The sequence below is a fragment of the Sus scrofa genome, chromosome 9, assembly GCF_054392235.1.
Source record: "Sus scrofa isolate SSC_HxYL_T2T_F1_AM1 chromosome 9, Sscrofa_HxYL_maternal_Yorkshire_Landrace_v2.0, whole genome shotgun sequence".
NCBI classification, from domain to species: Eukaryota; Metazoa; Chordata; class Mammalia; order Artiodactyla; family Suidae; genus Sus; species Sus scrofa.
Window position 1 is genome coordinate 120,243,781 of NC_139391.1, and position 15,938 is coordinate 120,259,718.

The following is a 15,938-nucleotide window of genomic DNA, read 5'->3' on the forward strand; positions in this document are numbered from 1 at the left end:
ACATCCTTGTCTTATTCCAGATTTTAACAGGAAGGTTTCAAGAAACACTTTGTGTTATTTAAACTACAAAACCTTCAAAATATATCTGATTGTTTTAATGAAAATAAATTCTATCCATTTATTCCTATAATAAAATGATCTCAAATACTAAGATGGTTGTTTCAATTACAAATAAAATCATCATTGTTACAACATGTCATCTTATTCAAGATCCATGTTTTCTTAGTATTGCATATCTGGATGAGCCTCCTCTTCTCTGTTGTTTCTGCCACTGCAGACTACTCCTCACACGGGCTCAGTAGGCTTTTAGGTAGTCTTGCTCTAACTCTTCCACCCATCTTTCACCATGCTACATAAGCTACCCTCTCTGAAACAGGTCTCACCAAGCCATATATGTCTAAAATATAAAATGAAAATCCCCTAAATAGTAGGCAGAGATTCCTTGAACTACCACTATAGCTGCTTAGTATTTGGTTTCCTTTATGTTCATTGTCAGTTCCCATCTCATATCTCCATATGTCATCTTCACTGAGCAGGGAACCACACATGCTCCCTTCCATACCCTGCACCTTTGCTTACACTTCACTGTCTTCCTAGAAGCCTATTTCCTACTCTTTCATCACACATGAATTGAAATACCTTCCCCTTCTGTCATTTGGCTGGAATGTTTTCCTTTATTATAGCCCTATACTTAGCATATCACCTGCTTAATTCTTTATTGTATTGGGTGATCTAGTAAAGAAAGAACTAAGTTAAGAGGGTACCCTGACCAATGAACATTAATGCCTAGTCCACCTACCAGATATATGCCTCTTTCTTTCTCTTGGTCCTGACATAATCAACTCTCTACCACTCTACAACTCCTTTTCTTCACAACAAATTTTCTGCAAAAAGTAGTATAATATATTGTTCCACGTTTCCATTGACTCCTCAACTGGCACTATATTTCCCATTTGTTCTTCAGTCCTTAAAATCTGAACTCTTCTCCCATCATGCTACTAAAAATGATCTTGCCGATGTCACCAGCAATTACTGACCAGCAAAGTCCGATCATCAATTTTCAATCCTCTTAGTATTTGACTTCTTGGAGTCTCTAGCATGGCTGACCACACCCTCATTCTCAATATTTTAGGACTATTTCTATAAACCCACTCTCCTCCAGTTGAGATCATGTATCTCTGGCTGCTAATCTATAGGATTCCTTTACTGTGGTTGTCCTCAAATATGGAGCTCCCCATGTCTCAGTTATCTGCTCCCTCTCTAAATCCTCTCTATAGTGATTTTATCCATGTCATTGACTTTACTCTTGGGGCTATTTACTTTGAAATATTCATCTCATCTTATGTGATTCCTCCTGAGTTCTAGCTATATACCAGTTATGCCCATTTTGATATTCTACAAACATCTCAAATCATACACTTATAAAACTGAACTCATTGTCCCATCCACCCCAAAATTTCTCTAGTTTCTCCTTCCATATCCCCTAAAATTAAAACATCATCGTCCTTTTTACTATGTCCAAGAAAGTCATTCCCCCTTCTTTATCCCTCCCCTTAAAATCAATCACTTTGTTAAGACTGATTTCAATGAATAGAAGTAAATTTAAGGTAGCCGAGTAGGAAAAAGTAAAAGGGGATTTGTCATAATGCTGCAGTAGTTTTTATAGGATCCAGGGATAAGAATGCAGCTGGGCCTTATGGGTCAAGAGCAGTTCACTGGTGTTTCCTTTCACATCTGATTTCTGCTTCTCTCTACTTAGCCCTTTCATTCATTTGTCTTGACAGATTGGCTTTCTCTGCTTCTCAGTCCACTCTGTAGAGGAATGTGGGATATCCCATATCTTCCAAATTTTATATTCTCCAGGCAAGAGATCCTTCCAGGGTGGTTAGTTGTGAGCAAGTCAAGTCTGGATAAGAATGGGCCTATATGGTGAAAATGAGGTGCTGAAACCCTCCCCTTATGGACAAGGTAGTCTAATAAGGAAACCATTATGAGCTTGGCAGAAACCCCATGGTCATAATTTTTTTCTCTTAATTCATTGCCTATCCTCATTGCCAATGCCATTGTCCTCATTCAGGTTCTCCATCTTTTTCAGTGACATACCCACATTAGAGTAAATATCATATACATAGTCTTCTGCTCATTTATTTACATACATGTTTCTTGGCTAAACTCTAAAGTGCTTGAGGACAGGCATTATATACTTGCATTTTGCTTCCCCTCTGGTATAATATCTGAGATACAATTGACTACAGGAAATATTTGTTCAATGAATAGGAGATGTATTCTATATCTTAGGATTCTCTACCTAACCTCTCTAACTTGGTTCCCATGCCTGCCAATAACTTTGGGTTATAATTAGAATTCCCATATAATGCTTCTTTCAAGAAGACAATGTGCTGACCACTAAACTTCCAACTTCATTTAAGTCTCACCCTTTTATGAGTTTGGCTATGCAGTCTCTGAGAGATATATACAGGGGTTTTTGTGTTTCCATACAATTTTAAAATACTCTGTTCTAGTTCTGTGAAGAATGTCCTCAGTAATTTGATAGGGATTGCATTGAATCTGTAGATTGCCTTGGGTAGTATAGTCATTTTAACAATATTGATTCTTCCAATCCAAGAGTGTGGAATATTCTTCCATATGTTTGTGTCATCTTTGATCTCTTTCATCAAGGTTTCATAGTTTTTGGAGTATAGGTCTTTTGTCTCTTTAGGTAGATTTATTCCTATGAATTTTGTTCTTTTTGATGCAATAGTAAATGGGGTTGTTTACTTTCTGATCTTTCTTTGTTAGTATATAGAAATGCATCGATTTCTCTGTATTAATTTTGTATCCTGAAACTTTGCCAAATTCCATTGATGAGTTCTAACAGTTTTTCTGATAGTGTCTTTAGGGTTTTCTAGGTATAATATCATGTCATTTGCAAACAGTGAGAGTTTTACTTCTTCTTTTCCCATTTGGATTCCTTTTATTTGTCTTCTCTGATAGCCATGGCTAGGATTTCCAAAACTATGTTGAATAGTAGTGGTGGAGTTCCCATCATGGCCCACTGGTTAATGAACCCAGCTAGCACCCATGAGGATGAGGGTTTGATCCCTGACCTCCCTCAGTGGGTTGAGGATCTGGTGTTGTACTGAGATGTGGTATAGGTCAAAGGTGCAGCTTGGTTCCCACATTGCTGTGGCTGTGGTGTAGGCAACAGCTGCTGCTCCATACCCTAGCCTGGTAACCTCCATATGCCATGGGTGTGGACCAAAAAAGACAAAAGATAAAAAAAAAATAATAGCGGTGAAAGTGGACATCCTTGTCTTGTTACTGATCTTAGTGGAAATGTTTTCAGTTTTCACCATTGTGAATGATGTTAGCTGTGGTTTTTCATATATGAGAGATATATAAACTCTAAGACTTTGATAAAATTCAGTTTCTAGTCCAAAAATCCTGAATGTAATAAGTATGTAGATACTGTAATAAGTTATGAAGATACTGAAAAAAATATTGGTCCAAAGACAAGAGCCATAGCCAAAAAGAGGTCAGATTCTCTGAAAGTAAAGATAATAGTTTTCCTAAGATTAAACAGATTAAAGATAGAAGTCAGGAATGACTCCATGATTCAGAGGTTTTTGGCTCATGAGATACAATTGAAATGAGGAGGGATTCGAAAAAAGCTGCTTTAGTTGAAACCTTAAAAGATTCATTTGGGGTAAGTTGAATTTGAGATGTCCATTGTATGTCCAATGTGAAATTACTGTGCAGACAGGTGGAGTTATAAGACTTAAAGGAGAACAACTTTGGCTAGAGATAAGTATTTGAGAGTTGACAGCATACAGGTAGATAATGGAGTACTGATTATGACAAGGATCATATGCTATGGATTGCCAGCATTCAACTGGCAAAGTTGCCATTAGATTATGGAAAGTGAAGAGCCTGACCTTTTTTTCAAACTGAAATAGAGGATAGAAGGCCATTGTTTGTGATGAGAGATGGCTTATGGTAAGTCTCATGAATACCAATTTTGGTTTTGCTTTTTGCTTTGCTTTTTAACTTCATTGGTTTATAAGCTTTGACTGTTTTTAAATATTTGGAGAAACATTCTGCTGAGATTCAAAATTGCATTCCATAAAGCAGTGGTTTTTAAACTGTAGTATAAGAATAACCTATGTCAGAGCTCATTACAAATTTGATTCCTAGACCTCACTCCTAGAAACATTTATTTAGTGGACTATGAATGAGGTCAAGGTATCTTTGGGGTTTTTCTTTGGTTTTTGGCCAAGTATACTGGGCAAATCTAATGTAGAGTCCATAGATAGCACTTTGAAAAACTCTGCTTGAAGGTAAGCCTCAGACCACTAGCCCATAAGTCAATTGGGTTTTCGCTTCTCCTTCTCACTAATAAAAAACGTACTAGCACCCCCAGCCAATGAAAATTGCTTCTTTGAGGAAGAACACACAAAGACAGGAATTTTATCTCCAAGTTGCAAAGATATAATGCATCTAAGGAGTTTATCTGTTCCATCAAATACACAGGACTGTGATCAATTAACTGTCATCTTCAGAAGTAGAGACTTAACCCACAGTGATAAAAAGCACTCCAGGTCAGCTTTGATGAGGCAAAATAGAAGGTAAAAACAATTAGTATGAGAGGGTTGATGATGGCTTTGATGGTGAGGGTGGATGGGTGGGGTAGAGTTGAGGAGGTGGGTGAAAGTCAGCTAGTGAAATTATTTGCCTAACCCATCAGAAATTGGGACAAAACCCCCAGCTCTGACTTTTGCCTCTCACTCTCTCAGCAGTGTTTCATATGGACAAGGATTTCTCTGATGCACATTCTCTAGATCACTAACTCTTGTCAGATAACCCATAGATAAATCAGCTACAGCCCATGTACAAACATTTTATTGTCAGTTTAAAATATAAACACTGTTTTGAAGAAACAAGGGAACAGAGTATACATTGAAAACAAAGCCTGAAATTTCAACACTAGGGAAATTCAAAGGTCATATGTTGGTAGCTATCTATCTGGTTACAGCTGTAGATTCCTCCACCTGCCCTGAGAAATGATTTATCTGTGGGGCTTTTGCTGAGAGTAAGACACTTTCCTTGCCTGCCTTGACTGTTGTAATACTGAGGCAGGGGCTGAGAGGAGTCATTAAGAAGAGTTTTATAAACAGTGGTGTGCTGGTGCATGGGCTTTCCAAAAAGAAAAGCCCTGATTTGTAGCATTTGCTAATTCACATGGTATAAATTGTCCTACCATGGCCAATTTCAAGGATAATGATTTAATAACCAGACTACACAATTAATAAAAATTTAACAGCTCTCCTGAGCTAGTGCTAGCCCACTCCAGCACACTACTGCTTATAAGTTAACATCAATACCACGTTTCCATAAATATATGTATGTTATGTAACTTTAATTTCCTGAGATGATACACAAATACAAGAGGAACCAGGTACCCCAGTCTTTGTCCCTACAGCTGCTCAGCAGATGTATTTAAAAAAAAAAAAAAAAGACATACTATGAGGCATCTTGGCCTCAGGCTTAGTCTGCTTCCAAGCAGTTTTTCTTACATACAATACAAATATTCTTAAATTAGTTTTTAATGGTGATACTATTAATTAACATAATGTAGATTTTTTACAAATATCCATAAATATTTTAAATTGGGTTTTCATGTAATCACATTACCTACATACCTTTTAATAACAACCCATAAGCAGCTAGTTAATTTTGCAGAGTCCAAAAATTTAACAGACTGTCCCTGAATTGAGTATTATTCATTATTTTTGGAAGTTAACACATTTGACCAAAGTAAGGAAGGAGATTAAGTTGTAGTAAGTCTTGAATAACACCCTGGGTACCCTGCTCCAGGCAAAGAAAAGAAAAGAAATTTGCTGAGAAAGGAAAAAATTGCTGTTGGACTAAAAGGGAATATACTGTCTGAAAATTTTAAATCTGTTAAAGTTTATAGGCTTCTAACATGATAGCAGAAATACCAATCGTAAAGCTAATATAGTATAATACAGTGGGAAGCCCAGGTGCCTGTTAATTACTAGTTCTATGAACTGAACCAAGTTACCTCTATTCCATCTGCCTCTGTATTCTCATAGTTAAAATTGTGCCAAAAATATCTGCCCCATTAAATCTATCGAGTTGCCATGTGGTATATGAAAGTGCTTTGTCATGTAATGATTTCATATTTTTAGCTGGCTCTGCACAGTTGCAAAGTACAGTACTGGTAATACCAATTTGGGGGGTTAGATCTTACTACTAATGATTACTCTTTGTCATTGACATGGTTAGATACATACACCAGTAAATTCTCATGAACTGCTATGTGAAGATTGAAAGCTAGCCTTTTGACCAGCAGGTTTTATAGAGCACCCTGCACTTGATGATGAAATCAAGTGAAATTCCCGAATAAAGTGCATTCCATTTCAATGCCAACTGAAATTCTGTCCCAATATTTCCTAAGAGTGTTCTCTATCCCCTAATCTCATCAACTCCAAAATGGAGTGTTGCTGGCCACACACCCACTCTGACTACATTTTATTAAGAGTGTCTCCTAAGATGAGAATATGGGAAGAATGAATTGAAACAGTCCACAGTCCAAGAATATAAGAACAAGACCAGGCTACTGCCCTGGTCTTTTTTTGCATGCTATATAAGGCTATTATGGGAATAGACCTCATTTTTCCACTCAGGGGTTCAAGGATTAGACAGACACTTTGAAAAGATTTTGTCTTCCAGCCACCCATTTTCATTTTATCATGAACTAGTAAAGTGTCTTTGCTGACCCAACATCAGGGGTAACCAAATGTCTTCAGTGCTTTCTGAGTCTCATTCAATAAGCAGGAGAAATGAAGCTTCACATGCAGAGGAGATCTGTTCATGTTGATTTGTATACCCAGATGAACTGTATGTGTTGAAAATCTTCCTTCTCCATCCTATGCACTGGCATCTCTGCATGTGCTGAAGATGAGGAGACCTAACTGAGTCTCTAGGAGATGAATTGGGGATTTGCTAGCAGAAAGATCCCCCAGTATGTATTATTTTTTAGAACCTGATGTTCAGCATTGAATATCAAGTCTATTACATCTCCAGCATGAAATTCATAAGCCCCTCCTACATTCTGGACTGTAGAATTGTTCGTTAGAGATTGTATGGGGTCTTCATTCCTACGTAGCAACACCTCAAAAGGAGCTTGCCCCTTGTAAGCTGTGTTGGGAGCCACTTGGCCATAAATTAAATACAAGCCATTCTGAAGTATCTTCAGCCTCCAATCATCTGTCTTATTCACACAAGAAGGCTCAGGAGATGGCATTTGCCATTTTGAAGGTAATGGTCCTATAAGACACATGAGAGAGAGAGAGGAGGGGGGAAAAAAAGGAAAGCATAGTTATTTAATTATTTCATCTTTTTCCTGATTATAGATCTTTCCCACTTACAAGCTGTTGTTTTTCACCTGGCCTATACTAGTTCTCTCCAACGACAATTTTAATATTTTGCTATCTCCTTATTCCTTGTTTTAGAGAAGTCACAAATCCTAAGTGCATCTCTTTTTGGGGAGCTCTAAGGAAATAAATTTGGACTAGAGAAATGGGTTAATTTTAGGTGACACTGCATCTCTTGTCAGTCAATATTTGTGAAAGGAAAGAAAGGAAGGAGGGAGAGAGGAATCTGGTGATGTGACCAGTTAGCAGGCTAGGATGCATATTCATGTTTCTCTCTGTAAATAGTATTTACCATGCATCACTTGATCAAGAGACCTTCTCATCAATCTGTATAAAATTATGCTCTTCTATAACTCCCTCCCTTTACCTCGTTTTAGTTTCCTTCATAGAAGCTCTCACTATCTAGCATATTACAAATTCAGTTCATATTTTTTGGTCTACTTTTACCCATGTGACTATAACATCTTTGGGTACACGTACCTGTCTATTTTGTCTATTGCTATATCTTCAGCACCAAAAAGAATTCCTGGTACATAGTATGTGCTGAGTAAATATTTCTTGATTGAATGAGAGGTATACTGTGTCTAAGTGATGGCACTTCTGTTTATGGGCTTGTATCAGTCAAGATCCATTTGGGATAGCATTATCCAAACCCTCCAAAAATAGCTACTGGTAAATTCATGAGTTTTTAAATGGAAATAATTTGTTTGTTTACATATAAGTATCCCTGGCTTATTGCTGTTACAGGGGACAGGGAAAGGGTTAAGATGTAGTTATTTACTTTCATAGGTACGTTTAAGATTTACATATTTTCCTCATGATTTTTTAAACAGAGATATGATTTCAGAGTCCCAGGAAGTGCCTTTAGCTCCCCCAATACTTACCTGCCCTGTTCTCTAATTCTCTACATTTTTTGTTATGGGGGCAAAGCCTTTATAGAAAGAAACCTTGATTTTAAAAAATACCCTGAAAGAGATAATGCATTGACTCAAATTCTCATTTATATATAAGTGACTGATATAAGCTGGAGCTTTCTTTCTTAACACTGAAGCTGGCTTGACTGATATAGATTCTAGAGAATAATGAACGGGAGATCATTAAAGAAAAAAAGCAAAGTCTCCTTGTATTTCCAACTAGCCTAGAACCCAGTAAATTTCTTCCTGCTTGACATGTAATGGGCAATAGGCAAGCCACCAGGAAGAAACATCACTGGTTCTCATGTTTAATTCTGTGAAATGTGATGGGGGCCATTTAAAGACCATCTTAACATCACTTGAGGTTCTCAACTTTTATCACATCAAGAAGGAATTTCAAACATATCATGAGAAGTTTCACCCCACTCACTGGAAAAACAAAAATGAATCACAAAGGCAGAGAAAAGTAAAAAGAGATTCCCTAATTCCTACAAGCCAGGGAAGCCTGGCTGTTGCACCGTTTAGGAAAACAAAGAAATGCAGTTAACTCTAGGAATGTTCTGCTCTTCACTGAAAATGGGTGTTTGACCTCAAACCAGTAAAAAACCCAAAATACATTCATTTTCAATTTGGGATATCTTCTGAGAAATACCCTAAAGCTCAGTGAAGCTGAGGACCAGGCCACTGCTCTGTCAGGATAAGTGACTCCGGAGCTAAGAGGAGGGGACAAAGGAACAGAGGAAGGGACCATGCCCTTAACTCTCATTCCTTTTCTATATATTTGGAAACAAAAATGGCACTACACACTCACTGTACTGGACACTAAAAATATATGAAATGTGAGAAGGATTTGGAGTTTATCACAGAGAAATTCTGTAGGAATCTGAAATTTGTGCTTATTAAAACAGAGAATTAAAAATAGATTATAGGATCTCAAATCCCCAGGCCTATTGGAATGCCATAGTCTTCATTAGGGCATAGGTTTGTCCATCTGGTTCACCTAGGAAACTTCAGTTCCTAAACAAGAACTTGGCACATGATAAGCAATTATAAATAGTGATTGAAGAACAGCTAAAATAGAATGTGTGCTTTATTAATGCTGGAGCTTGCCTTTTGCATCAAATACTAGGAAAAGTAAAAAGGAGGCATATAAGACAGGTTACTCACCAAACTTCGCTACACATGGCCTGTTGGAGGTCTGTAGGGGAAGAAGAGGAGGAACTGGTCATGATGACAGTTTCATAATATTCTTGATTGATTTATTTAGAGCTTCTGATTGCTAAAGTAAATTTCTTTTCTCTAGACACATTTTAAAAAGTCCCTCCCTCCACCTTGTCCCTCAGCTTTCCTTTACAGATTAAAAAAAAATAAAATAAAATAAAAAAAAAGGAGGGAGCCAGGTTTTTCTTTTTGTTTTTTGTTTTTTTTTTTCCCCTCTATTTTAAATCCTGCACATGCAGCATATGGAAGTTTCCAGGCCAGGGACTGAATCCAAGCCACAGCTCTGACCTACACCATAGCTGTGGCAACACTAGATGCCTAACAGGATCCTTAACCCACTGTACCAGGCCAGGCCAAGCATGGAACCTCTGCCTCAGCATCTACCTGAGCTGCTACAGTCAGATTCTTAACCCATTGTACCACAGTCAGAACTCCTCCTTCCTTTTTCTTTTATTACCCAGCTATCCTTTTGGGTCCTCTAAGAAAAAGTTAAAAACTCCTTTTCTCCACCTAACTTCTACCTACAGGATAGCTATCTGATCTTGAATTCTCCTCCTCTTAGGCTATAAAAATTTTCTGTAAATAATAGTCTCTGCACCCCAGTAACTACACAAGGTGATCCACTCACATGTAAGAAGAAAATAATTGAATTTCTATTTATGTTTATTTTAAAATAAAGGAAATTAAGCTATAGGAATATTTATACTTCAGATTGATTAAGCCACGCTTATTGCATACATAGACAATCACGCATCATATACAGTAACTGAGATACCCTGAGAAGATCTCAGTTTCAAACTGTTGCAACATCCACAGTTAACATGCTACAAGAAGCCATCAGTGTGGTTAATTTTATAAATACAGACATTTAAATGCTAAAGCCTTTAAAATGCTTAGTACATCCACTAACATTTTTGTACCATGTAGTTTTTTTGTTTGTTTGTTTGTTTGTTTTTACTTCCTTTGGTCAAAGTGCTTAGGAGATTTTTTTAGCTTAAATGTGATGCAAAATTTTCCATGATTAAGATTTCTCCAGCTTCTATGCTAGGAATAAATTAAAGGGTGACAAGGGCAAAAGCACTGAGACCAGTTAAGAGATGAGTATAATCATACAGGCAAGTGCCTCTGACCAAGGTGCTAGCAGCAGAGATGATGACAAGTGATTGGAAATTGAGCCAATAGAGTTCCTGACATGGATATGGGATGAGAAAATGAGAAGAAACAAAGATGACACCAAGATTTGGGGCATGAGTAATTAGAAAGATAAAAACTGTTAATTACTGAAATGAGCAAGATTTAAGAGGAGTAAATTGCAGGGAAAGAATCATGAGTTAATTTTTTGAACATGTCAAGTTTGTGATATTTTATTAGACATCCAGGTAGGAGTGTCAAGTGCCAGCTGGTTTTAAGAATGGAATTTAAGGAATTCTGATAATATAATTTTAGGAGTCTTCAGTTTCTATATGGTGCTTTAAGGTATGAAACAGCGTTAAGAACACCAAGTTAGTAGCTAAAGACAGAAAGGAGTATTGGGACACAGCCATGTTTAGAGATCAAGGAATAAGAAAGAACTTACAAAGGAGACCAAGAAGGAAAGGCCACCTTTCAATTATAAACCATGGAATTTAAATTGTGTAAGGAAAGAAGAAAGACACGAATGGAGTGAGGGACAATCAATTTAAAATAAGAACTTTGCACTATTGCATGATAGATTTAAAATTTACTGTCATAACATAGTAAGCACAAAGATGAATTCTTCCATTTTTATCTATATACTTCTTTGTGAGGTAATTTTTCAGTTATGACAGTCAAAACTATGAATCAAGGTAAATTAACCTAGAATATAACTTTGAAATTAGTTTTAAAAAGTATTAAACTAATTAAGAAAATAAACATATTTATCAAATTACTAAAATATTTCAATTACTTTAGAAATGTTTATATATTATCATATAAAAATACAGCATTTTGGTAAAAGCAAAATGGTTTTTCACTGAATAAACTACACTAATCATGTTATTTGGTTCATCCTTATAAATTTCTATTTTGTGTATCTTCTTTGTACACATAATGTTAGTTCTCATCTATTACTTATAACTAGCATATATATTGGGACCGTACTCAAAAACATTTTGTTGATAGATACAGTCAATGTTTGGAAGTCATTATTCTAGGGGATAAATCACAGGATTCCTACAGTTGTTTTTGCTCTTGCAACTATTTCATCCTCACTTTGGGGTTTCTTAGATGCTGAAATTCAGTTTAGTCTAACCCAAGAAAGCATGTGATAGGGACTCCCTTAACTTCAACTTTCTCATTTTTAAAATGAGGGAAATAGTATTACCTAGACCATTGAGGTTGTTTATAGGTTTAAAGGAGGTAATTCTTATTAAAGGTTTTGCCCAGATATTCTGTCTGGTCCTGTTTCTTAAGTATTAGTTTTGATAAGGATGCCAATTATAATGAAGAATTAAAACCTGAAGTGCCAGAAGTTCCCTTTGTAGCTCAGCAGCAATGAGCCTGACTAATAGCAATGAGAACACAGGTTCAATCCCTGGCCTTGCTCAGTGGGTTAAGGATCTGGCGTTGCTATGAGCTGCAGTGTAGGCCAGCAGCTGTGGCTCCGATTCAGCCCCTAGCCTGGGAACTTCCATATGCTGTATGTGTGGCCCTAAAAAGAAAAAAACCAAAAAAACAAAAAATCTTTGAAGCACCTACATTCCCAACCTTATACTATAATTGTAAGCAAGAGAAACAAATGTAATTTATGGTCCATGCCTCTTTAAGAGTTTATAATCTTTCTAGAAAGACATGATTCAACACATTAAGCAATTGGGTAACAATCTAAATATAAATGAATGCTAAAATATGTACCACAGATAACATCTATGCTGTCTACTCTCATGTATAAAGAGTATGGAGAAACTGAAGGCTACAGACAAATGAATTGCCAGGGAGAGAAATCCTGGATACTGCAGTGTGGGTTCCCTTAATGTCTATTTAGAGCTACAGAAACCACCACTGTGATGTTCTATAATTATTGCCACAAATGAAAATCTGTCTAATCATAAAAATCTTGTATTTGGCAGTAAGGCAGAGTCTTACATTGAGGAATTGAAATGGATAAGGAACACCCATTTTGTTAAGTCTTTTTAAAATTTATCTTCCTTGAAAAGCCATTAATAAGAATGGTGTAAATATGAATCAGTACCATCTACAAGAATCTAGGATGGGTCAGGCATTGTACTGTCTCATTAATCCTTACACAACTCTGTAAGGTAACTAGCATGCTCATTTGCAGATGAGGATATGAGAAGGAGGAGGATTATGTAACTAGCCCAAGGTTATGCAGCTTATGGAAGGCCAGGCTAAGGTCCAAACTGAGCCTGGCTGACTCAAAAGGCTCACCCCTACCATTCTGTGGAACAATCTGTGTTTCTACTTCTGGTGATGTTTGGAAGGAATAAATATCCACTTACGAAGAAGCACCTAGGACTTTCAGTTTAGCTAATTCATTTTTGTTTAAAAGGATCAGTTTCTCTTGTAACTCGTTTTGATGTAAGCCTAGATTTACGTAGTTGGGTTATAATAAATAAACTTAATATTTATTTCTCCAAACCAACTCTAATTGGATCATTTGGAGATAGAACCTACTCTCCTTTTCAGAACAAGCTTAACTTTCCCTTGTGAAAGGATCCTTCATTTCAGTGAAGCAAAGACTCTTCTGAGGAACATTAAGTTTCTCAGAGACCATTTCTATGAGGTTATTTTCACCTAGGGGGAGATCAAATCCCTGGGTACATAGCAGATCCTTTCAGTGAAATGTCTTCTGAAAGAGAGGGTGTGTGGGGGTGGGGTGCATGTGTGTGTGTGTGATTCATTCTCCCAAGGAAACTTCTGTTGGTCTTGAAGAAGTTACTTCAAATTAGTGCCTGAGAAGCAGGAAGGTGGGATTTTGTATATAAAAACCAGAGTGGAGACTAAAATAATGTAAACTCCGAGGTCACAGAGTATTGTGAGAAGCTGGAAGTGGCCACTCATAATGACTCATCACCCCACCAGCCACTCAGTCTTCTTTTCCAAAAATACTAATCTGCAGTCAATAGGGAAAGAGAAGTACAGGCCAGTGGAAAGTGGAATACAGGAGCTGATATTATTGCCCTTTTGGCCAGGCATTGGCTTTTCCCATTAAAAACTAAGCCTCTGTGACATTCTGTCAGGACAATATCCTGAAAACCTTTCAAAGTTCCCCCAAATTTGAAACTCTCCTTCTTTAGAGGCAGAACTTTTCATTGAGAAGATGCATGCTGTCTAGGAGAGAGAATCCAGAATCAGAGCTCAAACACAGGAACGGATTAAATTCAGTTCCGGCAAGAGGTGACCTAGATGCCTCAGGCAATATGAGCCCTCCTCTTTTCCTTTGCAAGAGCAGCTGTATGCTTTTGAGAAAGGCATTTCCCTTCTCTCCTATGCCCTGATTCTCCAATCACATGCAAGAACAGATGACACCTAGAACATACCTTGTGTTCTTTCAGGTCACAGGGCTAATGGGATGTTAAGGTGATTTGGGGAAGGAAAAGGCACTTTCAAATTTAAGTTGTTGCTAGTCTCACCCTTCCACTTCTTCAGAAATCTAAACACTCCGAATTCCTGACAAACTTTTTTTTCTGCTCAAAGCTTCCCTGTTCCAGAAGGTTCAGAGTTCTACTTGATAGATTCCTTGAGACAGTGGGAATGTAATCAGAAATTCCTCTGCTGCACACCCTGTGTACAGTTATAAAACACAAATTAATGGGCTACTGTGTAAAAATTTGGCCAAAGCTATCTTTGCCCTAACTAAACTAACACCAGAACTACAATGTATTCTTCCTTCTGCATCTTTTCTTAGTTGCTTTCAAACATCTTTAGTAGTTCCATATCTTTGAAATCTTCACTGTCTGATCCCCTTAGAAAAATGTTTCTGCACTCACTGATTTCATATCATGACCTTACTTAGGTGGGCATATACTACTTTATTCTCTGCAAGACTCAGAATCTTTAGATGGACCCAGGAACAGGCTAAATTCTACATTAAATAAAGCATTTCTTATTTTGTTTTGGATCAGTGCCATATAGTCAACAGTGAGAAAAACTAAGACCTAATGTATCTCTATTGCCTTCTCTAAGACCCACAACTTGGGCTGGAGCTCAGTGGGAAATTCCTGATAAGCATCAGGGGCTTCCCAAATAGGAAAGTACTTCCTTCTTCCTCCACTAAGCTCTCCCTGATCAACCTAGCCCAAAGTCATTGACCCCTTTTTTTGAACTCCTATAGCATTGATATTCCATACAACCCTTAGAAAAATTATTAATCACTGTATTTCATATTAAAAGGGACATTATAGTGAAAAAAATCCATTTTCCTACCACTATTTCTTCAGATAAAAAAAAAAACTGAAGACCAGAGAACCAGAAAGATATGCTATCTTTCAAATTCATACAGCTATTTATTGAGAGGCCTAGAACCAGAATCCATATCTTTCTACTCCTATTCAGTGCCATTTCCCTCCTCTGAGATACACTAACCACCTGTTACTTACCTTATTCTGTCTAATATCTCTTTATGTCTTTTTCCTCAACAAGACTGTAACTTGAATCCCATTCCTTGAGGGAAAGCCTCGTGTTTTGCATCTTATTATTTATGCTAAGAGGGTTTAGCAAAGGTCTAGAAAAGAAGGAAATACTCCAAAGGCTTCTGTCAATTGACTGATTCCCTCTAACTCATTTCTGCTGCTAACACTTAGAACTTTCTACTACTTTTTATTTCAAAACATTTATATAAGCCTCAAAATCCATATGCCATGACAAAACTGGAATTATATTTACATTATCTGTACCCACATGTCTCTATCTTCAAGTTAGCTCTAACAATACTGAGTGACATTGATAATAACTAGACTTACCAAAGCAAAATGGAGTACAATAAACAGCAACCTTAGGTACTGTTGTCTCCTTACCTTGAGTGGGAGAAAAGTTAAGATTAGTGCACTGAAGGAGCAAAGTAATAGCAAAATAACTATTGTTGAGTAGAGTAGCCATTGCTTCCAGGATGGTCTCTGTGCTGCGTGAGGACTTGAATGGCTTAAAGGCATATTCTCCATGTGGCTCAAACTCATTCTCTGCAGGAATGAGAGTTGTGAAAAGCAGAAATTCAGAAGTAATGAGCACATGATTCAACTAGTCAGTTTTGTAGTATAGCACTAAGTAGTGGGTGTAAGAGGCGGAGTTTTCCTTCTGATCTGGGTGTTGGAAAACGATACTTTTAGCCTAAGTGCTGACTAACATTTGGCACCAGACCAAAGGTGCT

The 15,938-nt window shown here is 37.2% G+C and overlaps 1 protein-coding gene and 1 long non-coding RNA gene across 4 annotated transcripts in view; one reads left to right on the forward strand and one right to left on the reverse strand.

The window, feature by feature from the left end:
- Positions 1–15,938, forward strand: part of LOC146400119 (uncharacterized) — a 359,144-nt gene that overhangs the window by 336,721 nt on the left and 6,485 nt on the right. The gene's annotated exons all lie outside the window — the stretch shown is intronic.
- TNFSF18 (TNF superfamily member 18) lies at positions 4,884–15,816 on the reverse strand. Its single transcript, XM_005667782.4, has 3 exons — positions 15,589–15,816; positions 9,539–9,569; positions 4,884–7,350 (listed from the first exon to the last, which is right to left on the reverse strand). Exons 1-3 carry the CDS (start codon positions 15,799–15,801, stop codon positions 7,004–7,006), a joined length of 591 nt encoding a protein of 196 aa, XP_005667839.2. The 5' UTR covers positions 15,802–15,816; the 3' UTR covers positions 4,884–7,003.